Below are 27,544 nucleotides of genomic sequence, written 5' to 3'. Positions count from 1 at the left end.
CGTCTCAAGGATGATCAATGGAAACAGGATTCACCTGAGTCTCATAACAAAGGGTCTGAATACTTATGTTCAGTGTACTTACACTACCGATGTCAGCCATCCGCATCTGCGGTGAAAGTTGACAGAGCTACAGCGGTGTTTGACAGACCATGAGACATCCCGAAAATCGGTCTTCTCACCAAAACGTCTGTACTGTTAAGACCCCTCTATGGAATATCTATCTATCTATCTATCTATCTATCTATCTATCTATCTATGGAAAGACAATACGAACATGATGGTGTTATCCATATATCTATCTATCTATCTATCTATCTATCTATCTATCTATCTATCTATCTATCTATCTATCTATCTATCTATCTATCTATCTATCTATCTATCTATCTATCTATCTATCTATCTATCTATCTATCTATCTATCTATCTATCTATCTATCTATCTATCTATCTATCTATCTATCTATCTATCTATCTATCTATCTATCTATCTATCTATCTATCTATGGAAAGACAATACGAACATGATGGTGTTATCCATATATCTATCTATCTATATCTATCTCTCTATCTCTCTATCTCTCTATCTCTCTATCTATCTATCTATCTATCTATCTATGGAAAGACAATACGAACATGATGGTGTTATCCATATATTTATCTATCTCTCTATCTCTCTATCTCTCTATCTATCTATCTATCTATCTATCTATCTATCTATCTATCTATCTATCTATCTATCTATCTATCTATCTATCTATCTATCTATCTATCTATGGAAAGACAATACGAACATGATGGTGTTATCCATTTTGCTCTAGGACGCCCATAAGTGTCAAGGGACTCATCTAAAGGTACCAGTTAAAGAAATGTATGGAAGTAGTTTGGTGGCTAAAAAAGGGCTTAAATGTGTAAAAATATATATATATATAATAATAATTTCCTGATCTTTCCTATATCCTTTCCTGTATCCTTTCCTATATCTCTCAGATATAAAACAGACACTTTAAAACAAACTTCCTTCAGATTTTTTGGGAGGACTATCTTTTTTCCCATGTATGAAGCTTTCATTCAATGCATTTCTATGGAATATTAGCATTAAGGCCAAATTCAATGTTTCATCACATGTATTTATTTTTTATACCTAAAGGGTATACATTTAAAATCAAGTAGGTCAATTATTATTGGTATGACCATCTTAAAACAATTGAATATGTTAGCTTAGTAGAAACTCCACCCACCTCTAACGGGTTAAATGATACTGATGCCGCCCTGTGATGATCATATATCATCTGATAATAAATGAGACCAGGTCAACAGTAACTGAAGCCTATTCCATGATGCAAAAGTTCTATGAAGGTTGTTGTACTTCCTGTAAGTTCGGACCATGTGTCATTCGTTCTGCATTACATTTGTGAGAAGGTTGTTAGTCTGTCTTGTACAATGTACTGGGACTCTCCACTTAGACATGGGGAGTTCTATGGTAAAACATGTACATGACGTTAGACATGGGGAGTTCTATGGTAAAACATGTACATGACGTTAGACATGGGGAGTTCTATGGTAAAACATGTACATGACGTTAGACATGGGGAGTTCTATGGTAAAACATGTACATGACGTTAGACATGGGGAGTTCTATGGTAAAACATGTACATGACGTTAGACATGGGGAGTTCTATGGTAAAACATGTACATGACGTTAGACATGGGGAGTTCTATGGTAAAACATGTACATGACGTTAGACATGGGGAGTTCTATGGTAAAACATGTACATGACCTTAGACATGGGGAGTTCTATGGTAAAACATGTACATGACTGTCCTCAGAAAGTCCCAAAATGTTCTCTCCTTCCACTCAGCCCATTGTATGACTTCACCCATGTATGTACTGGGAATATATTTAGGTTTAATCTCAAGAGGCCTCTCCCCTAAGGTTGAGGACTAACACCTCTCTGTCCAACAGGCTGAACCCTAGCTCAGTCCAAACTAGCCCCACCGGTACCCCAGTGTCCCATCGAAGAGGACGACAGCTACCAAACGTCCCACCCAAGGGCACGCTGGATCGAAGTGAGTAAATCAGCTGTATTACTTCATTCCAACTTCCCGTGGAGCGAAAATACAACTTCTCTGCATCCACAATGTTCTACTCCTCAACGTTAGGCAGTAAAGGGTTTCTCTCCAATATCTCAAGTCAGACAGTGTTCCCATCAACATACTGTACAGTAGAAATAATTGCTGGACCATGTTACTGCCATGTAGTAGAATTCACTACTAGACCATGTTACTGCCATGTAGTAGAATTCACTACTAGACCATGTTACTGCCATGTAGTAGAATTCACTTTTTTTTTTTTCACTATTCACTATTTTTTACACATTTCAATGATTGTACGTTTGTGTATATTGTTATATAACATCATAGCTTGGTTCCCTCTCTTATTTCCCAGAAGATGGAGAGGAGATGATTGACCCTTATCAAGGTCTGTATCTGCTAGTCTGGCCCCTAGTTCTGCAGAGCAGTCCCCAACAAGGCCAAGTCAATGTCTCCTCGTCTGTCATGACTGTTAGCTGGGTTGTAAGCTGGTGTATGTTGGGCTCTGTCCCCTTACTGTTAAGGTCCCTGTCTCTAAACAGTCACTGTAATGTATTGTTCCTCATTGTGGTGCTGTATCTTTCATTCTGTTCATTGTGATGCTTTGTGGTCCTTCTCTTTTCTTTTCAAACCATCTGACATCTATGGCCACGCCCCCAACAGGAGGACCGATGGCGTATCAAACCTTTCACCCCGTCCACTATAGAGTCCCCTCCCCTCTCCAGCACCAGCCCTCCCTTCCTGTCCAGCAACATCCTCCACATCCTCTCCAACGCCAACTATCTGCCCCTGTACAGTACCAAAACCAGCCCCCTGTCCAATACCAAGGCCCACCCCCTGCTCAGTATCAAGCTCCTCCCACTGTCCAGCCCCGAGCCCCTTCCCCAGCACCTTCCCCTGTTTTAATCTCTCCTCCAGCCCCTTCCCCAGCACCTTCCCCTGTTGTAACCTCTCCTCCAGCCCCTGCCCCAGCACCTTCCCCTGTTTTAACCTCTCCTCCAGTTCCTTCCCCAGCACCTTCCCCTGTTGTAACCTCTCCTCCAGCCCCTTCCCCAGCACCTTCCCCTGTTTTAACCTCTCCTCCAGCCACTGCCCCAGAGCCAGCCCCTGCCTCAGCCCCTGCCCTAGCCCCTACCTCAGCCCCTGCCCTAGCCGCTGCCCCAGCCCCAGAGCCAACCCCAGCCCCAAACCCTGAACCGCCTCCACAGACTCCTGAGCCAGGTGTGTCTCACTCATTGAATCTGTTCTGTCTGTAGCTGGCATTAACTCTACTGTACCTCACAGAACCTCCCTACAACTATTCTAAACTCATGAAAAGAATGTCTGTTTCCTCTCTCATCCTCCTCAATAATGTGACTGTCTCTTTCCCACCAACAGTCAGTAATGGGAGGAGCACACCCGGGGGTACGAGAAAAGGCAAGTGTTGGGAGTGTGTGTGTGACCGTGTGTTGAACTAGGCCTACAATACATACAGGAGTGTGCAGCTTTGTGTGATGCTGTGTGGTTTTCTGTTTGAAGGTTGATGCTTTAGAAATGATGGTAGTGGTTCAAGTGGTTTGCTAGCTGATAAATATCGTAAAGATTGGACCGTGTACACATTATGTTAGCTTGTGTATCTTACACTACATTACCAAAAGTATGTGGACACCTGCTCGTCGAACATCTCATTCCAAAATCATTCTGGGAACATCCATACACTGGATGTTGGAACATTGCTGCAGGGACTTGCTTCCATTCAGCCACAAGAGCATTAGTGAGGTCGAGCACTGATGTTGGGCGATTAAGCCTGGCTCGCAGATGGCGTTCCAATTCATCCCAAAGGTATTTGATAGAGTTGAGGTCAGGGCTCTGTGCAGGCCAGTCAAGTTCTTCCACACTGATCTCGACAAAACATTTCTGTATGGACCACGCTATGTGCATGGGGGCATTGTCATGCTGAAACAGGAAAGGGCCTTCCCCAAACTGTTGCCACAAAATTGGAAGCACAGAATCGTCTAGAATGTAATTGTATGCTGTAGGGTTATTGGCAGACTAAATAGCCTTGGTTTCTCAAATGACTGCCTCGCCTGGTTCACCAACTACTTCTCAGATAGAGTTCAATGTCTCAAATCGGAGGGCCTGTTGTCTGGACCTATGGCAGTCTCTATGGGGGTGCCACAGGGTTCAATTCTTGGGCCGACTCTTTTCTCTGTGTATATCAATGACGTCGCTCTTGCTGCTGGTGACTCTCAGATCCACCTCTATGCAGACGACACCATTTTGTATACATCTGGCCCTTCATTGGACACTGTGTTAACAAACCTCCAAACGAGCTTCAATGCCATACAACACTCCTTCAGTAGCCTCCAACTGCTCTTAAACACTAGTAAAACTAAATGCATGCTCTTCAACCGAACGCTGCTTGCACCCGCCCACCCGACTAGAATCACTACTCTCGACGGGTCTGACCTAGAGTATGTGGACAACTACAAATACCTAGGTGTCTGGTTAGACTGCAAACTCTCCTTCCAGACTCACATTAAGAATCTCCAATCCAAAGTTAAATCTAGAATCGGTTTCCTATTTCGCAACAAAGCCTCCTTCACTCATGCTGCCAAACATGCCCTCGTAAAACTGACTATCCTACCGCTCCTTGACTTCGGCGATGTCATTTACAAAATAGCCTCCAACACTCTACTCAGCAAATTGGATGTAGTCTATCACAGTGCCAACCGTTTTGTCTCCAAAGCCCCATATACTACCCACCACTGTGACCTGTACGCTCTTGTTGGCTGGTCCTCACTACATGTTCGTCGTCAAACCCACTGGCTCCAGGCCATCTATAAATCACTGCTAGGCAAATCCCCGCCTTATCTTAGCTCATTGGTCACCATAGCAACACCCACCCGTAGTCTGTGCTCCAGCAGGTATATCTCACTGGTCATCCCCAAAGCCAACACCTCCTTTGGCCGCCATTCCTTCCAGTTCTCTGCTGCCAATGACTGGAACAAATTGCAAAAATCTCTGAAGCTGGAAACACTTATCTCCCTCACTAACTTTAAGCATCAGTTGTCAGAGCACCTTACCGATCACTGCACCTGTACACAGCCCATCTGAAATTAGCCCGCCGAACTACCTCATCCCTATATTGTTATTTATTTTGCTCATTTGTACCCCAGTATCTCTATTTGCACATAATCTCTTGCACATCTATCATTCCAGTGTTAATACTAATTGTAATTATTTTGCACTATAGCCTATTTATTGCCTTACCTCCATAACTTGCTACATTTGCACACACTGTATATATATTTATTTCTGTTGTATTTTTGACTTTGTTTTGTTTTACCCCATATGTAACTCTGTGTTGTTGTTTTTATCGCACTGCTTTGCTTTATCTTGGCCAGGTCGCAGTTGTAAATGAGAACTTCTTCTCAACTGGTTTACCTGGTTAAATAAAGGTGAAATAAAAAAATTAAAGGGTTAAGATTTCTCTTCACTGGAACTAAGGGGCCTAGCCCGAACCATGAAAAACAGCCCCAGACCATTATTCCTCTTCCACCAAACTTTACAGATGACACTACGCATTGGGGCAGGTAGCGTTCTCCTGTCATCCGCCAAACCCAGATTAGTCCGTCGGACTGCCAGATGGTGACGCGTGATTCATCACTCCAGAGAACATGTTTCCACTGCTCCAGAGTCCAATGACGGCGAGCTTTACACCACTCCAGCCGACGCTTGGCATTGCGCATGGTGATCTTAGGCTTGTGTGCGGCTGCTCGGCCATGGAAACCCATTTCATGAAGCTCCCGACGAACAGTTCTTGCGCTGACGTTGCTTCCAGAGGCAGTTTGGAACTCTGTAGTGAGTGTTGCAACCGAGGACAGATCATTTATACTCCCTACGTGCTTCAGCACTCTGCGGTCCCGTTCTGTGAGCTTGTGTGGCCTACCACTTCGCGATTGAGCCGTTGTTGCTCCTAGACATTTCCACTTCACAATAACAGCACTTACAGTTGACCGGGGCAGCTCTAGCAGGGCAGAAGTTTGACGAACTGACTTCTTGGAAAGGTGGCATCCTATGACGGTGCCACATTGAAAGTCACTGAGCTTTTCAGAAAGGCCATTCTACTGCCAATGTTTATCGAAGGTGATTACATGGCTGTGTGCTCAATGTTATACACATGTCAGCAACAGGTGTGGCTGAAATAGCTGAATCCACTCATTTGAATGGGTGTCCACATACTTTTGTATATATAGTGTACCTTCATAAAGTACCTCAAATCAGTCAGCAGTAGCACCATCGAGCCTGCAGGTGGAGCCAAAGTCCTATTGTTTGAGAAGATAGCTACTGAAAGAGATGTGTGCTGTGAACTCATTCCAGTTCAGGTGTCCCAAAATAATTACACATGTTTATGATTTTGAATGGACTGTTTCAACCCAGCTATTGAATCATAGACAGTCCTTCTACATTAGAAGGGTAGAAGAAGGTAACTGAATAAGACTAGAGGACAGTAGGAGCTATGCAGATGTACTGGTGTGTGTGTGTGCATGCATGTGTATATTAACTTGGTCTGTGACATGACTGGCCATCTCTTCCTGTGGTTTGTAATAGAGGTGACGTGGGAGGACCAGCAGAAGAAGGCCAATGGTACGGTACCAGGTATCCTCCCTAACACTAACCCTAACCCTAACCCAATGGTACGGTACCAGGTATCCTCCCTAACACTAACCCTAACCCAATGTTACGGTACCAGGTATCCTCCTTAACCCTAACCCAATGGTATGGTACCATGTATCCTCCCTAACCCTAACCCAATGTTACGGTACCAGGTATCCTCCCTAACCCTAACCCAATGGTACGGTACCAGGTATCCTCCCTAACCCAGTGGTACGGTACCAGGTATCCTCCCTTACCCTAACCCAATGGTACGGTACCAGGTATCCTCCCTAACCCAATGGTACGGTACCAGGTATCCTCCCTAACCCTAACCCTAACCCTAACCCAATGTTACGGTACCAGGTATCCTCCCTAACCCTAACCCAATGGTACGGTACCAGGTATCCTCCCTAACCCTAACCCAATGGTACGGTACCATGTATCCTCCCTAACCCTAACCCAATGGTACGGTACAAGGTATCCTCCCTAACCCAATGGTACGGTACCAGGTATCCTCCCTAACCCTAACCCGATGTTACGGTACCAGGTATCCTCCCTAACCCTAACCCAATGGTACGGTACAAGGTATCCTCCCTAACCCAATGGTACGGTACCAGGTATCCTCCCTAACACTAACCCAATGTTACGGTACCAGGTATCCTCCCTAACCCTAACCCAATGGTACGGTACCAGGTATCCTCCCTAACCCTAACCCGATGTTACGGTACCAGGTATCCTCCCTAACCCTAACCCAATGTTACGGTACCAGGTATCCTCCCTAACCCTAACCCAATGGTACGGTACCATGTATCCTCCCTAACCCTAACCCAATGGTACGGTACCAGGTATCCTCCCTAACCCTAACCCAATGGTACGGTACAAGGTATCCTCCCTAACCCAATGGTACGGTACCAGGTATCCTCCCTAACCCTAACCCAATGTTACGGTACCAGGTATCCTCCCTAACCCAATGTTACGGTACCAGGTATCCTCCCTAACCCTAACCCGATGTTACGGTACCAGGTATCCTCCCTAACCCTAACCCAATGGTACGGTACCAGGTATCCTCCCTAACCCTAACCCAATGGTACGGTACCAGGTATCCTCCCTAACCCTAACCCAATGTTACGGTACCAGGTAACCCAACTTAGTACCTCCCTCTCCCCCTGTAGGAACCATGTCTGGCCTCCCATATGGAGACCTGTGTCACAGCCAAGCATTAGGGCCCTGGCCTGGGAGGAACCTATTCTCATGGACCCCATGCTCTGGCCCTCTAACCCCATGGACCCCATGCTCTGGCCCTCTAACCCCATGGACCCCATGCTCTGGCCTTCTAACCCCATGGACCCCATGCTCTGGCCCTCTAACCCCATGCTCTGGCCCTCTAACCCCATGCTCTGGCCCTCCAACCCCATGGACCCCATGCTCTGGCCCTCTAACCCCATGGACCCCATGCTCTGGCCCTCTAACCCCATGGACCCCATGCTCTGGCCCTCTAACCCCATGCTCTGGCCCTCTAACCCCATGTTCTGGCCCTCTAACCCCTTGGACCCCATGCTCTGGCCCTCTAACCCCATGCTATGGCCCTCTAACCCCATGCTCTGGCCCTCTAACCCCATGGACCCCATGTTCTGGCCCTCTAACCCCTTGGACCCCATGCTCTGGCCCTCTAACCCCATGCTATGGCCCTCTAACCCCATGCTCTGGCCCTCTAACCCCATGGACCCCATGTTCTGGCCCTCTAACCCCTTGGACCCCATGCTCTGGCCCTCTAACCCCATGCTATGGCCCTCTAACCCCATGGACCCCATTCTCTGGCCCTCTAACCCCATGGACCCCATACTCTGGCCCTCTAACCCCATGGACCCCATGCTCTGGCCCTCTAACCCCATGGACCCCATGCTCTGGCCCTCTAACCCCATGGACCCCATACTCTGGCCCTCTAACCCCATGGACCCCATGCTCTGGCCCTCTAACCCCATGGACCCCATGCTCTGGCCCTCTAACCCCATGGACCCCATACTCTGGCCCTCTAACCCCATGGACCCCATGCTCTGGCCCTCTAACCCCATGGACCCCATGCTCTGGCCCTCTAACCCCATGGACCCCATACTCTGGCCCTCTAACCCCATGGACCCCATGCTCTGGCCCTCTAACCCCATGGATCCCATGCTCTGGCCCTCTAACCCCATGGACCCCATGCTCTGGCCCTCTAACCCCATGGACCCCATGCTCTGGCCCTCTAACCCCATGGATCCCATGCTCTGGCCCTCTAACCCCATGGACCCCATGCTCTGGCCCTCTAACCCCATGCTCTGGCCCTCTAACCCCATGCTCTGGCCCTCTAACCCCATGGACCCCATGCTCTGGCCCTCTAACCCCATGGGCCCCATGCTCTGGCCCTCTAACCCCATGCTCTGGCCCTCTAACCCCATGGACCCCATGCTCTGGCCCTCTAACCCCATGGGCCCCATGCTCTGGCCCTCTAACCCCATGCTCTGGCCCTCTAACCCCATGCTCTGGCCCTCTAACCCCATGGACCCCATGCTCTGGCCCTCTAACCCCATGCTCTGGCCCTCTAACCCCATGGACCCCATGCTCTGGCCCTCTAACCCCATGGACCCCATGCTCTGGCCCTCTAACCCCATGGGCCCCATGCTCTGGCCCTCTAACCCCATGCTCTGGCCCTCTAACCCCATGGGCCCCATGCTCTGGCCCTCTAACCCCATGCTCTGGCCCTCTAACCCCATGGACCCCATGCTCTGGCCCTCTAACCCCTTGGACCCCATGCTCTGGCCCTCTAACCCCATGCTATGGCCCTCTAACCCCATGGACCCCATGCTCTGGCCCTCTAACCCCATGGACCCCATGCTCTGGCCCTCTAACCCCATGGACCCCATGCTCTGGCCCTCTAACCCCATGGATCCCATGCTCTGGCCCTCTAACCCCATGGACCCCATGCTCTGGCCCTCTAACCCCATGGACCCCATGCTCTGGCCCTCTAACCCCATGGACCCCATGCTCTGGCCCTCTAACCCCATGCTCTGGCCCTCTAACCCCATGGACCCCATGCTCTGGCCCTGTAACCCCATGGACCCCATGCTCTGGCCCTCTGGTTGTTGTGGTACATGCTGTAGGACTTGCAGAACTGTCCTGAATCAAACCATACAGTTACTACTAAAACTGTCCTGAATCAAACCATACATGATGTAGTTAGGAAAGGATCTCTATGGTGCTTCCAAGGTTTTTAGAGACATCTTTTCCTGCTTGACCTCACCAACAGACACTGCTATCTAGAGAGACCTATTGAAGAGCTATGGAGTCTGAAGTATTGACTAGCTACATGTTTATCCTCCACATCACATCTGGTTGTCCTGTACATTTTCTGCATTACAGTGGGGAAAAAAAGTATTTAGTCAGCAACCAATTGTGCAAGTTCTCCCACTTAAAAAGATGAGAGAGGCCTGTAATTTTCATCATAGGTACACGTCAACTATGACAGACAAAATTATAAAACAAAATCCAGAAAATCACATTGTAGGATTTTTAATGAATTTATTTGCAAATTATGGTGGAAAATAGGTATTTGGTCAATAACAAAAGTTTCTCAATACTTTGTTATATACCCTTTGTTGGCAATGACACAGGTCAAACGTTTTCTGTAAGTCTTCACAAGGTTTTCACACACTGTTGCTGGTATTTTGGCCCATTCCTCCATGCAGATCTCCTCTAGAGCAGTGATGTTTTGGGGCTGTCGCTGGGCAACACGGACTTTCAACTCCCTCCAAAGATTTTCTATGGGGTTGAGATCTGGAGACTGGCTAGGCCACTCCAGGACCTTGAAATGCTTCTTACGAAGCCACTCCTTCGTTGCCCGGGCGTTGTGTTTGGGATCATTGTCATGCTGATGGAAGGAGGTTTTCACTCAAAATCTCACGATACATTTACACGGATCAGTCATCCTGGTCCCTTTGCAGAAAAACAGCCCCAAAGCATGATGTTTTCACCCCCATGCTTCACAGTAGGTATGGTGTTCTTTGGATGCAACTCAACATTCTTTGTCCTCCAAACACGACGAGTTGAGTTTTTACCAAAAAGTTCTATTTTGGTTTCATCTGACCATATGACATTCTCCCAATCCTCTTCTGGATCATCCAAATGCACTCTAGCAAACTTCAGACGGGCCTGGACATGTACTGGCTTAAGCAGGATTTGAGTCCCTGGCGGCGTAGTGTGTTACTGATGGTAGGCTTTGTTACTTTGGTCCCAGCTCTCTGCAGGTCATTCACTAGGTCCCCCCGTGTGGTTCTGGGATTTTTGCTCACCGTTCTTGTGATCATTTTGACCCCACGGGGTGAGATCTTGCGTGGAGCCCCAGATCGAGGGAGATTATCAGTGGTCTTGTATGTCTTCCATTTCCTAATAATTGCTCTCACAGTTGATTTCTTCAAACCAAGCTGCTTACCTATTGCAGATTCAGTCTTCCCAGCCTGGTGCAGGTCTACAATTTTGTTTCTGGTGTCCTATGACAGCTCTTTGGTCTTGGCCATAGTGGAGTTTGGAGTGTGACTGTTTGAGGTTGTGGACAGGTGTCTTTTATACTGATAACAAGTTCAAACAGGTGCCATTAATACAGGTAATGAGTGGAGGACAGAGGAGCCTCTTAAAGAAGAAGTTACAGGTCTGTGAGAGCCAGAAATCTTGCTTATTTGTAGGTGACCAAATACTTATTTTCCACCATAATTTGCAAATAAATTCATTAAAAATCCTACAATGTGATTTTCTGGATTTTGTTTTATAATTTTGTCTGTCATAGTTGACGTGTACCTATGATGAAAATTACAGGCCTCTCTCATCTTTTTAAGTGGGAGAACTTGCACAATTGGTGGCTGACTAAATATTTTTTTTCCCCACTGTACATTGTCCTGTAAATGGTGGACAACACAAAGAACCATTGATTCAAGAACCATACAAGAACCATGCATATACAAGAACTGTTCATATACAAGAACCATTCATATACAAGAACTGTTCATATATTATGACACTAGTGATGTGTAAACAGGCATCCAACGTGTGTGTCAGCCTAGTATCTCGTGTGTGTCAGCCTAGTATCTCGTGTGTGACAGACTATGTAAATATAAATGGTACTGTAAATCTGCCGTGATACAACGGGATGTGTGAGATAATGAGCAGCATTAGTTCCGGTGCTTTGGACAAATCACCATTTAGCAAAGTGTTATCGTCGTTCGAATTTCAGAAGGGGGGAGGGGGACATTTAGCCCATTGACTTGCCCTTAACTTGCAAAGAGAGAGAGAGAGGGTGGAGCTCTACGTTCTGTCTGATCCTCCTTCTAGCTCTTCTCTTAACACGTGTGGACCCAGAACTTAATCGAGTTCTGGGTTAACCGAGATTAGTGTCAGCCATAGGAGAGTTCAAGGGTAGAGACCCCTCTGTATCCCAGTGTGATTATTATAATCATTATAATAATAATAATTATTATTATTATTATACAGTTCTCATTAGCAGCTATTATCCTGGTAGTTTTCCATTCTCCAACCTTCTTCCCTCTGGCTCGTCTTGCCTTGACTAGAGTAGTCTGTAGATGAGGTAGGGTTAGAATAGTCTGTAGATGAGGTAGGGTTAGGGTTAGAGTAGTCTGTAGATGAGGTAGGGTTAGAGTAGTCTGTAGATGAGGTAGGGTTAGGGTTAAAGTAGTCAGTAGATGAGGTAGGGTTAGGGTTGGAGTAGTCTGTAGATGAGGTAGGGTTAGGGTTAGAGTAGTCTGTAGATGAGGTAGGGTTAGGGTTAGAATAGTCTGTAGATGAGGTAGGGTTAGGGTTAGAGTAGTCTGTAGATGAGGTAGGGTTAGAGTAGTCTGTAGATGAGGTAGGGTTAGAGTAGTCTGTAGATGAGGTAGGGTTAGGGTTAGAATAGTCTGTAAATGAGGTAGGGGTAGGGGTAGAGTAGTCTGTAGATGAGGTAGGGTTAGGGTAGTCTGTAGATGAGGTAGGGTTAGGGTTAGAGTAGTCTGTAGATGAGGTAGGGTTAGGGTTAGAGTAGTCTGTAGATGAGGTAGGGTTAGGGTTAGAGTAGTCTGTAGATGAGGTAGGGTTAGGGTTAGAATAGTCTGTAGATGAGGTAGGGTTAGGGTTAGAGTAGTCTGTAGATGAGGTAGGGTTAGAGTAGTCTGTAGATGAGGTAGGGTTAGGGTTAGTGTAGTCTGTAGATGAGGTAGGGTTAGAGTAGTCTGTAGATGAGGTAGGCTCTGTCGTAGCCGGCCGCGACCGGGAGACCCATGGGGCGGCGCACAATTGGCCCAGCGTCGTCCAGGGTAGGGGAGGGAATGGCAGGCAGGGATGTAGCTCAGTTGGTAGAGCATGGCGTTTGCAACGCCAGGGTTGTGGGTTCGATTCCCACATGGGGCCAGTATAAACAAATAATGTATGCACTCACTAACTGTAAGTCGCTCTGGATAAGAGCATCTGCTAAATGACTGAAATGAAAATGAAATGAGGTAGGGTTAGGGCTAGAGTAGTCTGTAGATGAGGTAGGGTTAGGTTTAGAGTAGTCTGTAGATGAGGTAGGGTTAGAGTAGTCTGTAGATGAGGTAGGGTTAGGGTTAGAGTAGTCTGTAGATGAGGTAGGGTTAGGGTTAGAGTAGTCTGTAGATGAGGTAGGGGTAGGGTTAGAGTAGTCTGTAGATGAGGTAGGGTTAGAGTAGTCTGTAGATGAGGTAGGGTTAGGGTAGTCTGTAGATGAGGTAGGGTTAGGGTTAGAGTAGTCTGTAGATGAGGTAGGGTTAGGGTTAGAGTAGTCTGTAGATGAGGTAGGGTTAGGGTTAGTGTAGTCTGTAGATGAGGTAGGGTTAGAGTAGTCTGTAGATGATTTAGGGTTAGGGTTAGAGTAGTCTGTAGATGAGGTAGGGTTAGAGTAGTCTGTAGATGAGGTAGGGTTAGGGTTAGAGTAGTCTGTAGATGAGGTAGGGTTAGGGTTAGAGTAGTCTGTAGATGAGGTAGGGTTAGGGTTAGTGTAGTCTGTAGATGAGGTAGGGTTAGAGTAGTCTGTAAATGAGGTAGGGGTAGGGTTAGAGTAGTCTGTAGATGAGGTAGGGTTAGGGTTAGAGTAGTCTGTAGATGAGGTAGGGTTAGAGTAGTCTGTAGATGAGGTAGGGTTAGAGTAGTCTGTAGATGAGGTAGGGTTAGAGTAGTCTGTAGATGAGGTAGGGTTAGAGTAGTCTGTAGATTAGGTAGGGTTAGGGTAGTCTGTAGATGAGGTAGGGTTAGGGTTAGAGTAGTCTGTAGATGAGGTAGGGTTAGGGTTAGAGTAGTCTGTAGATGAGGTAGGGTTAGGGTTAGAGTAGTCTGTAGATAAGGTAGGGTTAGGGTTAGAGTAGTCTGTAGATGAGGTAGGGTTAGAGTAGTCTGTAGATGAGGTAGGGTTAGAGTAGTCTGTAGATGAGGTAGGGTTAGGGTTAGAGTAGTCTGTAGATGAGGTAGGGTTAGGGTTAGGGTTAGAGTAGTCTGTAGATGAGGTAGGGTTAGGGTTAGAGTAGTCTGTATATGAGGTAGGGTTAGGGTTAGAGTAGTCTGTAGATGAGGTAGGGTTAGAGTAGTCTGTAGATGAGGTAGGGTTAGGATTAGAGTAGTCTGTATATGAGGTAGGGTTAGGGTTAGAGTAGTCTGTAGATGAGGTAGAGTTAGAGTAGTCTGTAGATGAGGTAGGGTTAGAGTAGTCTGTAGATGAGGTAGGGTTAGAGTTAGAGTAGTCTGTAGATGAGGTAGGGTTAGAGTTAGAGTAGTCTGTAGATGAGGTAGGGTTAGAGTAGTCTGTAGATGAGGTAGGGTTAGAGTTAGAGTAGTCTGTAGATGAGGTAGGGTTAGAGTAGTCTGTAGATGAGGTAGGGGTAGGGTTAGAGTAGTCTGTAGATGAGGTAGGGTTAGAGTAGTCTGTAGATGAGGTAGGGGTAGGGTTAGAGTAGTCTGTAGATGAGGTAGGGTTAGAGTAGTCTGTAGATGAGGTAGGGTTAGAGTTAGAGTAGTCTGTAGATGAGGTAGGGTTAGAGTAGTCTGTAGATGAGGTAGGGGGTAGGGTTAGAGTAGTCTGTAGATGAGGTAGGGTTAGAGTAGTCTGTAGATGAGGTAGGGGTAGGGTTAGAGTAGTCTGTAGATGAGGTAGGGTTAGAGTAGTCTGTAGATGAGGTAGGGTTAGGGTTAGAGTAGCCTGTAGATGAGGTAGGGTTAGGGTTAGAGTAGTCTGTAGATGAGGTAGGGTTAGGGTTAGAATAGTCTGTTATCTTAGAAATACGCTGAGCTGCTAATTGTCTTCAGGCCGTTGCCACGGTTACCCCAAAGTCTCAATCATAACCTCTGTGTGACATGATAGGGTAATTTTTTCAATGGAATTTAATGAACGGCTAATGAGGGTACGCTCTCTCTCTCTCTCTCTCTCTCTCTCTCTCTCTCTCTCTCTCTCTCTCTCTCTCTCTCTCTCTCTCTCTCTCTCTCTCTCTCTCTCTCTCTCTCTCTCTCTCTCTCACACACACACACACCAGGGTTTCTGTTAGCCATTAATTGCTGGTTTTTGGCAGATTCTTTCCCATTGCTAAATAATTATTTACTGCTGCCTAGACTAGAGTTCTGTACTCACTTAAAAGTAATGATAAAATTACTCATTGCATTGTGTTTTTGTAGCCAACGGAGGATAGTTTTCTTGTCCCTATAAAAGATGTAATCAATAGGTTACCTTTCTCCCAGGGACACGCACAGTGTCGGCCTATACGCCTACTTGTCATTTCACAATCCGAGCACTTTTTTCTTTCACTTTGTAAATTCATTGGGTATATTCACTACAGTATTAAGCCAAATATTTAGGTAAAGAATGATGGGTTAATATGCATAGCTAACGCTTCTAACTTACACTATATATACAGCAGTATGTGGACACCCCTTCAAATTAGTGGATTCGGCTATTTCAGCCACACCGGTTGCTGACAGACGTATAAATTCTAGCACACAGCCATGCAATCTCCATAGACACACATTGGCAGTAGAATGGCCCGTACTGAAGAGCTCAGTGACTTTCAACCTGGCACCTTCATAGGATGCCACCTTTCCAACAAGTCAGTTTGTCAAATTTCTGCCCTGCTAGAGCTGCCCTGGTCAACTGTAAGTGCTGTTATTGTGAAGTGGAAACGTCTAGGAGCAACAACGGCTCAGCCGCGAAGTGGTAGGCCACACAAGCTCACAGAACGGGACCGCCGAGTGCTGAGGGGCGTAGCAAGTAAAAATTGTCTGTCCTCGGTTGCAACACTCACTACAATGTTCCAAACTGCCTCTGGAAGCAACGTCAGCACAAGAACTGTTCGTCGGGAGCTTTGGACAGGCAGCTGCTAGCTAGCTACTAACTTAGCAACAGTAGCTAGCTAGCTTTTGGTGGAAGAACATTGAGTGTGTTGCACTGGTTAGCAGCATCACTTTAGTTTCATATGAAGTATGACTGGCTTAGCCAGCTAGCTAGCTAATGTTGGAATGTCAACATTATATACATATTTATTGTTTCAGCTTAGATTAATTAAGCCTGTTTTAGGCAATGGAAAAGCTGTGTTACAACACTTGGGATCTAAGAATAGGCCTACAGCGTTCAGTAGGATGTGTTGATTAGTTGATTGACAGGTGATCAGTTGAGTGACAGGTGATCAGTTTATTGACAGGTGATCAGTTGATTGACAGGTGTACTGCAGAACAACAACTGATAAACTATCTGCTGGGGTGGATAATCACCAACGTTTATAGTTATGGATCATTTATCATTATAGTTATAGTTATGGATCATTTATCATTATAGTTATCATTATAGTTATGGATAATTTATCATTATAGTTATGGATAATTTATCATTATAGTTATGGATAATTTATCATTATAGTTATCGTTATAGTTATCGATAATTTATCATTATAGTTATGGATAATTTATCATTATAGTTATCATTATAGTTATGGATAATTTATCATTATAGTTTTCGTTATAGTTATGGATAATTTATCATTATAGTTATGGATAATTTATCATTATAGTTATGGATAATTTATCATTATAGTTATCGTTATAGTTATCGATAATTTATCATTATAGTTATGGATAATTTATCATTATAGTTATCATTATAGTTATGGATAATTTATCATTATAGTTTTCGTTATAGTTATGGATAATTTATCATTATAGTTATGGATCATTTATCATTATAGTTATCGTTATAGTTATGTATAATTTATAATTATAGTTATCATGATATTATTTGGGCTCCCGAGTGGCGCAGCGGTCTAAGGCTCTGCATCTCAGTGCCTGAGGCGTTACTACAGACCCCCTGGTTCGATTCCAGGCTGTATCACAACCGGCCGTGATTGGGAGTCCCATAGGGCAGCACACAATTGGCCCAGCGTCGTCCGGGTTTGGCCGGTGTAGGCCGTCATTGTAAATAAGAATTTGTTCTTAACTGACTTGCCTAGTTAAATAAAGGTAAAAAATTATAGTCATGGATAATTTATCATTATAGTTATGGATAATTTATCATTATAGTTATGGATAGTGTATCATTATAGTTATCATTATAGTTATGGATAATTTATCATTATAGTTATCATTATAGTTATGGATAATGTATCATTATAGTTATGGATAATTTATCATTATAGTTATGGATAATTTATCATTATAGTTATCATTATAGTTATGGATAATTTATCATTATAGTTCTGGATAATTTATCATTATAGTTATGGATAATTTATCATTATAGTTATCATTATAGTTATGGATAATTTATCATTATAGTTATGGATAATTTATCATTATAGTTATGGATAATTTATCATTATAGTTATCATTATAGTTATGGATAATTTATCATTATAGTTATGGATAATTTATCATTATAGTTATGGATAATTTATCATTATAGTTATCATTATAGTTATGGATAATTTATCATTATAGTTATGGATAATTTATCATTATAGTTATGGATAATTTATCATTATAGTTATGGATAATTTATCATTGTAGTTATGGATAATGTATCATTATAGTTATGGATAATGTATCATTATAGTTATGGATAATGTATCATTATAGTTATGGATAATGTATCATTACAGTTATTGTTATAGTTATTGAATTCCATGCTGTCACTGTCACTTGTCCACTCAAGCTTAAACGGGAAGGGAATCACTAGGCTTTAGAACGCCAGCTAACTGTAACCCTACATTGCTAATGTCGCGTCACTGGTAGGAGAGAACGTTTTGGAATTCCCCAAAATGGCTGAATTAACTGAGAGAAGTAGTAGCTCTGAGTCTGAAAATGAATTAATGGCAGAGGACGAAATAGATAGAGAGACAACAAATCTCCTGAAACCTTTCATGTTGGAGCTGATCATTGCCCGGGGTCAAAAAGTTAGTTCTCATGGCAACAATAGCAACATACAGTAGATTGGCCTGTAACAGCTCAGTTAGAGGGAGTCCGGATGCTGCCAGATAATGGCTGGGGAGTATGAGTGTGTGTGTTTTAGAGAGATGGTGGCGATACAGCACAAAATCCCAGCGGATGGTGGCTGTATTACATCAAGTCAGAGGTACCTGACAGTCTGTCTGGATGGCGATGTGTCAGTCATTCTTATGAAGGACTTGGCAGAAGAGGTTTCTGTCTGTCTGGATGGCGATGTGTCAGTCATTCTTATGAAGGACTTGGCAGAAGAGGTTTCAGTCTGTCTGGATGGCGATGTGTCAGTCATTCTTATGAAGGACTTGGCAGAAGAGGTTTCAGTCTGTCTGGATGGCGATGTGTCAGTAATTCTTATGAAGGACTTGGCAGAAGAGGTTTCTGTCTGTCTGGATGGCGATGTGTCAGTCATTCTTATGAAGGACTTGGCAGAAGAGGTTTCTGTCTGTCTGGATGGCGATGTGTCAGTCATTCTTATGAAGGACTTGGCAGAAGAGGTTTCTGTCTGTCTGGATGGCGATGTGTCAGTCATTCTTGTGGACTTGGCAGAAGAGTTTACTCGACCTGTCAGCAGCCGGTAAACCAGTTAATGACAACCAATATAGTTATCGTTATAGTTATGTAACAACTAGAACACACCCGAGGGTAACTACAATAATGGAGAGGAAATAATAAGAACTACAATAATGGAGAGGTAATAATAAGAACTACAATAATGGAGGGGTAATAATAAGAACTACAATAATGGAGAGGTAATAATAAGAACTACAATAATGGAGAGGTAATAATAAGAACTACAATAATGGAGAGGTAATAATAAGAACTACAATAATGGAGAGGTAATAATAAGAACTACAATAATAGGGGTAATAATAAGAACTACAATACACCTGAGGGTAACTACAATAATGGAGGGGTAATAATAAGAACTACAATAATGGAGAGGTAATAATAAGAACTACAATAATGGAGGGGTAATAATAAGAACTACAATAATGGAGAGGTAATAATAAGAACTACAATAATGGAGAGGTAATAATAAGAACTAGAATACACCTGAGGGTAACTACAATAATGTCGGTGGCCAGGGTTTTAGATGCCTGTCGGTGGCCAGGGTTTTGGATGCCTGTTGGTGGCCAGGTTTTGGATGCCTGTCTGTGGCCAGGGTTTTGGATGCCTGTCGGTGGCCAGGTTTTGGATGCCTGTCGGTGGCCAGGGTTTTGGGTTTGAATACGCATCCATGGACATGTTAGGATAATAATAAAGGTATTATTAGTAAAGGTACCTAAAAGAGCCCTACACATTGCATAACAGTATTAATTGCCTTTGACAAAGAAAAATTAGGTTCTAGTTTACCTCAATGTGTTGCTGTATCGCTCTATTCTCTCTGTCTCGAACCAGTAGCTGTTCTTCACTTCGGTCACATGCACAGTCTCCTGGGCGAGGATCAGGTGGGAAGCAGAGTCCAGGATGGTGTAAGAGCCAAAGGAGGCACAGTGGCCTGGCGAATCACAGCGTGCGTCTCCAGATACAGTCAGTGGACTGTCACCAATTAAAGCCAGAATGGCCTCCGTGTGCTGGGTCCACATGTGGTTAACTTCTGGCACAATTTTGAAGCGCTGTATGTTGGTGAACTGTCGACACGACATGGACACTTGGCCAAGAAGGTGACAAGTTTCCACAAATGTGCCGTGAGAGCCGCCGGTAAGGAAGACGGCTGATGGCACCAAAAGATTCCCTGCAAACAATTTTCCCACTCTGGTCTGGGACTCCCACTTCCTCCTGTGACCCACAACACAATCGGTCTCCATGGTTATGGCAAAACCACTTCTGTTCTGGGATGAACTGAGGACACCTGCTCCACTTCCTGGCTCGTGGCAGACACTGAACAGCTCCTTCAGCTTGTTATGGAAGACGATGTATTTTGCGTCATGCACACAGTCTTTGATAGAAACTCCTGGCTCACACTGCAACGAGCTGCTTCTCTCAGGCTCATACAGTGAGTCCTGGTCCTGGTCTTGACTCATCTCACTCATAGTCAGCTCCTCCATGATCTTGGTCGTACTGTAGACAGATGGTCATGAACGCAGTCAAGCTGGGCCTCCAACTCTGTAGTGATGGTCCTGATGGACCTCTTCTCAACCGCAGCACAAGGTCACTATGGCACCCAGGGGTCAGTTTGGCAAGCAGTACTAACCATTATTTCCTGAAGGCAGTTGTAATAAGATCCTGATGATGCATCTATTAGGCTATAGTTACAGTATATTGTTCAAGAATCACTGTGTATTGTCCATTTGATATCCAAAATCCCCTCAGGAATGACAGCTTGAAATGAAAACTAGTTTAGAAATAACATGGGTTAGCATGTAGCTACCTACTCTGACTCCTGCAGTCTCCCCGGTCTCCTCCAGGATGAAAACGTTTTCAGGGATAACAATGTAATCCTGAAAAGAAACAAATGTTTTGTTACATCTACAGAACCCAAATATATCAGGGTTGTAGATGTGTTATGCACACACACACAAACACACACATACACACACACACAACCACACACACGAACACACAAACACACACATACTATGTGACATACTGTAGCAGAGCAAAGACTGGGACATTTCTCAACAAACATTATTTAAACTTCAATCTAACCATCTAATCTACCCACACACACACAGACACAGCAGAGAAAATACAGGGAGCGACATTTCTCTTTCAGCAAACATTGGCTATGTCAACTTCAGTCTAGCTATCTAAGGTGGCGCTAACAAAATCAGGTAGTTAGCTAGCTAGCAACACTTCTTGACAGCTAATGTTACTGGCTAACATTAGGTGCTGCAGGTCAAAAAATCTCTGTCAGCATAACTAGCTGAGCTTACCTTCACTGACTCGCGCCGCCTCCTCCGTTCATTCCTTGACACTGAAGTGATTGATGTTGGCGATGATGGTCGGTCAGTAACCCCCACACCATGACCCTCGAACTTAAAGATGGAGGGAAGAATTTTTTCCATTAAGAAACTCCCGCTTGCGACATCAAAAGTGCCCTTCATATCAAAGTCCTCCTCGGCAAAGTGCTAGCTGCAGATCCTACCTTGAGCTGGCACGTCCTTCCTCTTCAGGAACTGGAGTCACTTTTTCCAGTATTGTGGGTCTCTGACCAGCTTTACTTCCTAAAGTGATTCCATTCCCCTTTAAGACTGATGCTAGTGATTCCATTCCCCTTTAAGACTGATGCTAGTGATTCCATTCCCCTTTAAGACTGATGCTAGTGATTCCATTCCCCTTTAAGACTGATGCTAGTGATAACTATGTCCCTTTAAGATGGATGCTAGTTATTCCATTCCCCTTTAAGACTGATGCTAGTGATTCCATTCCCCTTTAAGACTGATGCTAGTGATTCCATTCCCCTTTAAGACTGATGCTAGTGATGAATATGTCCCTTTATGATGGACGCTAGTGATGACTATGTATCCATTAAAAAACTGATGCTTGTGATGACTATGTCACTTTAAGACTGATGCTAGTGATAACTATGTCCCTTCAAGAGACTGATGCTAGTTATGACTATGTATATTTAAGACTGATGCTAGTGATGACTCTTCCCCTTTAAGACTGACGCTAGTGATGACTATGTCCCTTTGAGACTATTTATAGTGATGAATATGTCCCTTTGAGACTAATTCTAGTGATGACTATGTCCCTTTAAGACTGACGCTAGTGATGACTCTTCCCCTTTAAGACTGACGCTAGTGATGACTATGTCCCTTTGAGACTATTTATAGTGATGAATATGTCCCTTTGAGACTAATTCTAGTGATGACTATGTCCCTTTGAGACTATTTATAGTGATGAATATGTCCCTTTGAGACTAATTCTAGTGATGACTATGTCCCTTTGAGACTAATTCGAGTGATGACTATGTCCCTTTAAGAGACTGATGCTAGTGATGACCATGTCCCTTTAAGAGACTGATGCTAGAATTGACCATGTCCCTTTAAGAGACTGATGCTAGTGATGACCATGTCCCTTTAATAGACTGATGCTAGTGATAACTATGTCCCTTTAAGAGACTGATGCTAGAATTGACCATGTCCCTTTAAGAGACTGATGCTAGTGATGACTTTGTCCCTTTAAGACTGATGCTAGTGATGACCATGTCCCTTTAAGAGACTGATGCTAGTGATGACTTTGTCCCTTTAAGACTGATGCTAGTGATGACTATGTCCCTTTAAGAGACTGATGCTAGTGATGACCATGTCCCTTTAAGAGACTGATGCTAGTGATGACTATGTCCCTTTAAGAGGCTGATGCTAGTGATGACCATGTCCCTTTAAGAGACTGATGCTAGTGATGACCATGTCCCTTTAAGAGACTGATGCTAGTGATGACTATGTCCCTTTAAGAGACTGATGCTAGAATTGACCATGTCCCTTTAAGAGACTGATGCTAGTGATGACCATGTCCCTTTAAGAGACTGATGCTAGTGATGACCATGTCCCTTTAAGAGACTGATGCTAGTGATGACTTTGTCGCTTTAAGACTGATGCTAGTGATGACCATGTCCCTTTAAGACTGATGCTAGAATTGACCATGTCCCTTTAAGAGACTGATGCTAGTGATGACTTTGTCGCTTTAAGACTGATGCTAGTGATGACCATGTCCCTTTAAGACTGATGCTAGTGATGACTATGTCCCTTTAAGAGACTGATGCTAGTGATGACCATGTCCCTTTAAGAGACTGATGCTAGTGATGACCATGTCCCTTTAAGAGACTGATGCTAGTGATGACCATGTCCCTTTAAGAGACTGATGCTAGAATTGACTATGTCCCTTTAAGAGACTGATGCTAGTGATGACTATGTCCCTTTAAGAGACTGATGCTAGAATTGACCATGTCCCTTTAAGAGACTGATGCTAGTGATGACTTTGTCCCTTTAAGAGACTGATGCTAGAATTGACTATGTCCCTTTAAGAGACTGATGCTAGTGATGACTTTGTCCCTTTAAGAGACTGATGCTAGTGATGACTTTGTCCCTTTAAGACTGATGCTAGTGATGACCATGTCCCTTTAAGAGACTGATGCTAGAATTGACCATGTCCCTTTAAGAGACTGATGCTAGTGATGACTATGTCCCTTTAAGAGGCTGATGCTAGTGATGACCATGTCCCTTTAAGAGACTGATGCTAGTGATGACCATGTCCCTTTAAGAGACTGATGCTAGTGATGACTATGTCCCTTTAAGAGACTGATGCTAGAATTGACCATGTCCCTTTAAGAGACTGATGCTAGTGATGACCATGTCCCTTTAAGAGACTGATGCTAGTGATGACCATGTCCCTTTAAGAGACTGATGCTAGTGATGACTTTGTCGCTTTAAGACTGATGCTAGTGATGACCATGTCCCTTTAAGACTGATGCTAGAATTGACCATGTCCCTTTAAGAGACTGATGCTAGTGATGACTTTGTCGCTTTAAGACTGATGCTAGTGATGACCATGTCCCTTTAAGACTGATGCTAGTGATGACTATGTCCCTTTAAGAGACTGATGCTAGTGATGACCATGTCCCTTTAAGAGACTGATGCTAGTGATGACCATGTCCCTTTAAGAGACTGATGCTAGTGATGACCATGTCCCTTTAAGAGACTGATGCTAGAATTGACTATGTCCCTTTAAGAGACTGATGCTAGTGATGACTATGTCCCTTTAAGAGACTGATGCTAGAATTGACCATGTCCCTTTAAGAGACTGATGCTAGTGATGACTTTGTCCCTTTAAGAGACTGATGCTAGAATTGACTATGTCCCTTTAAGAGACTGATGCTAGTGATGACTTTGTCCCTTTAAGAGACTGATGCTAGTGATGACTTTGTCCCTTTAAGACTGATGCTAGTGATGACCATGTCCCTTTAAGAGACTGATGCTAGAATTGACCATGTCCCTTTAAGAGACTGATGCTAGTGATGACTTTGTCCCTTTAAGAGACTGATGCTAGTGATGACTTTGTCCCTTTAAGACTGATGCTAGTGATGACTTTGTCCCTTTAAGAGACTGATGCTAGTGATGACTTTGTCCCTTTAAGACTGATGCTAGTGATGACCATGTCCCTTTAAGAGACTGATGCTAGAATTGACCATGTCCCTTTAAGAGACTGATGCTAGTGATGACTTTGTCCCTTTAAGAGACTGATGCTAGTGATGACTTTGTCCCTTTAAGACTGATGCTAGTGATTACTTTGTCCCTTTAAGAGACTGATGCTAGTGATGACTTTGTCCCTTTAAGAGACTGATGCTAGTGATGACTTTGTCCCTTTAAGACTGATGCTAGTGATGACCATGTCCCTTTAAGAGACTGATGCTAGTGATTACTTTGTCCCTTTAAGAGACTGATGCTAGTGATGACCATGTCCCTTTAAGAGACTGATGCTAGTGATGACTTTGTCGCTTTAAGACTGATGCTAGTGATGACCATGTCCCTTTAAGACTGATGCTAGAATTGACCATGTCCCTTTAAGAGACTGATGCTAGTGATGACTTTGTCGCTTTAAGACTGATGCTAGTGATGACCATGTCCCTTTAAGACTGATGCTAGTGATGACTATGTCCCTTTAAGAGACTGATGCTAGTGATGACCATGTCCCTTTAAGAGACTGATGCTAGTGATGACCATGTCCCTTTAAGAGACTGATGCTAGTGATGACCATGTCCCTTTAAGAGACTGATGCTAGAATTGACTATGTCCCTTTAAGAGACTGATGCTAGTGATGACTATGTCCCTTTAAGAGACTGATGCTAGAATTGACCATGTCCCTTTAAGAGACTGATGCTAGTGATGACTTTGTCCCTTTAAGAGACTGATGCTAGAATTGACTATGTCCCTTTAAGAGACTGATGCTAGTGATGACTTTGTCCCTTTAAGAGACTGATGCTAGTGATGACTTTGTCCCTTTAAGACTGATGCTAGTGATGACCATGTCCCTTTAAGAGACTGATGCTAGAATTGACCATGTCCCTTTAAGAGACTGATGCTAGTGATGACTTTGTCCCTTTAAGAGACTGATGCTAGTGATGACTTTGTCCCTTTAAGACTGATGCTAGTGATGACTTTGTCCCTTTAAGAGACTGATGCTAGTGATGACTTTGTCCCTTTAAGACTGATGCTAGTGATGACCATGTCCCTTTAAGAGACTGATGCTAGAATTGACCATGTCCCTTTAAGAGACTGATGCTAGTGATGACTTTGTCCCTTTAAGAGACTGATGCTAGTGATGACTTTGTCCCTTTAAGACTGATGCTAGTGATTACTTTGTCCCTTTAAGAGACTGATGCTAGTGATGACTTTGTCCCTTTAAGAGACTGATGCTAGTGATGACTTTGTCCCTTTAAGACTGATGCTAGTGATGACCATGTCCCTTTAAGAGACTGATGCTAGTGATTACTTTGTCCCTTTAAGAGACTGATGCTAGTGATGACTTTGTCCCTTTAAGACTGATGCTAGTGATGACCATGTCCCTTTAAGAGACTGATGCTAGAATTGACCATGTCCCTTTAAGAGACTGATGCTAGAATTGACCATGTCCCTTTAAGAGACTGATGCTAGTGATGACCATGTCCCTTTAAGAGACTGATGCTAGAATTGACCATGTCCCTTTAAGAGACTGATGCTAGAATTGACCATGTCCCTTTAAGAGACTGATGCTAGTGATGACCATGTCCCTTTAAGAGACTGATGCTAGATTTGACTATGTCCCTTTAAGAGACTGATGCTAGTGATGACTATGTCCCTTTAAGAGACTGATGCTAGTGATGACCATGTCCCTTTAAGAGACTGATGCTAGAATTGACCATGTCCCTTTAAGAGACTGATGCTAGTGATGACTTTGTCCCTTTAAGACTGATGCTAGTGATGACTTTGTCCCTTTAAGACTGATGCTAGTGATGACCATGTCCTTTTAAGAGACTGATGCTAGAATTGACCATGTCCCTTTAAGAGACTGATGCTAATGATAACTATGTCCCTTTAAGAGACTGATGCTAGAATTGACCATGTCCCTTTAAGAGACTGATGCTAGAATTGACCATGTCCCTTTAAGAGACTGATGCTAGAATTGACTATGTCCCTTTAAGAGACTGATGCTAGTGATGACCATGTCCCTTTAAGAGACTGATGCTAGAATTGACCATGTCCCTTTAAGAGACTGATGCTAGTGATGACTATGTCCCTTTAAGAGACTGATGCTAGTGATGACTATGTCCCTTTAAGAGACTCATGCTAGTGATGACCATGTCCCTTTAAGAGACTCATGCTAGTGATCAGTATGTTCCTTTGAGGCTCTAGTATTTATTTTGTTGTATACAGGGTTCTGTAGATAACAGATAAACACACTCTGACCACTTTTAATGATCAATGCTAATGTAAAACATCATCCATTGAAGATGAGCTGAATAAAGGGCCGTCCACTCCAAGGATGCTAACTATAACGATAAAAAATACATTCACACTACAACGAGCGTATGGATCACTTTCAGAGCGATTTTTCCCCCTGTCCCTCTGACGATAAAACATTGACAACCAATCAAAAATGCATTCAATTGAAGCATTCTTGGTTGTAGCTGCACAAGGCTGCTCGGAGAAGAGAGAAGGGTTAGGGTTAGGGTTAGGCTCGGAGAAGAGAGAAGGGTTAGGGTTAGGGTTAGGGTTAGGGTTAGGCTCGGAGAAGAGAGAAGGGTTAGGGTTAGGGTTAGGGTTAGGCTCGGAGAAGAGAGAAGGGTTAGGGTTAGGGTTAGGGTTAGGCTCGGAGAAGAGAGAAGGGTTAGGGTTAGGGTTAGGGTTAGGCTCGGAGAAGAGAGAAGGGTTAGGGTTAGGGTTAGGGTTAGGCTCGGAGAAGAGAGAAGGCAGAGCGCATGCTAAACTGTACATGTGTGATCATATTGGTGGACACATTAATTGTAGGAAGACTTGGGAGAATGATGATCCACGACAAACAGCACATATCAGTATGATAAGGCCATGTTTTCCGATGGTATCTGTTAACACGATACATCCTGACAAAATAGACACTATGACTGGCCTGCTAATGTGCCTTTCTGGCCTAAACTGTCAAGAAAATACCCATTACTGATTCAAATGCTTGCTTAATCTGGCCTAGGCTAGATTATTATTATTATTTCGTATTGAAACATGCTTTCAAAAGGCAGGGCTTTTAACGGTTATTGAAATGGAATATTCACTGCAGTTTACAGCCTAAACTGGAATTCTTTACTCACTAGAAAACATGTTTTATGCATTATTGCATTGTGATGTTGTAGCCT

The 27,544-nt window shown here is 43.9% G+C and overlaps 1 protein-coding gene across 1 annotated transcript in view; it reads left to right on the top strand.

Annotated features, from left to right (window-relative positions):
- LOC121558572 (regulating synaptic membrane exocytosis protein 2-like) overlaps window positions 1-27,544 on the top strand; it is a 145,874-nt gene that overhangs the window by 32,081 nt on the left and 86,249 nt on the right. The window contains exons 4-8 of the mRNA XM_045217410.1: window positions 1,967-2,070; window positions 2,450-2,482; window positions 2,758-3,315; window positions 3,472-3,510; window positions 6,688-6,723. Of these exons, the coding sequence (XP_045073345.1) occupies window positions 1,967-2,070; window positions 2,450-2,482; window positions 2,758-3,315; window positions 3,472-3,510; window positions 6,688-6,723 (770 nt within the window). The remainder of the gene's footprint in view (window positions 1-1,966; window positions 2,071-2,449; window positions 2,483-2,757; window positions 3,316-3,471; window positions 3,511-6,687; window positions 6,724-27,544) is intronic.

The sequence above is a fragment of the Coregonus clupeaformis genome, unplaced genomic scaffold (assembly GCF_020615455.1).
Source record: "Coregonus clupeaformis isolate EN_2021a unplaced genomic scaffold, ASM2061545v1 scaf1052, whole genome shotgun sequence".
NCBI classification, from domain to species: Eukaryota; Metazoa; Chordata; class Actinopteri; order Salmoniformes; family Salmonidae; genus Coregonus; species Coregonus clupeaformis.
Note: the sequence above shows the minus strand (reverse complement) of the source record. Positions and strands in the feature narration are given on the sequence as shown.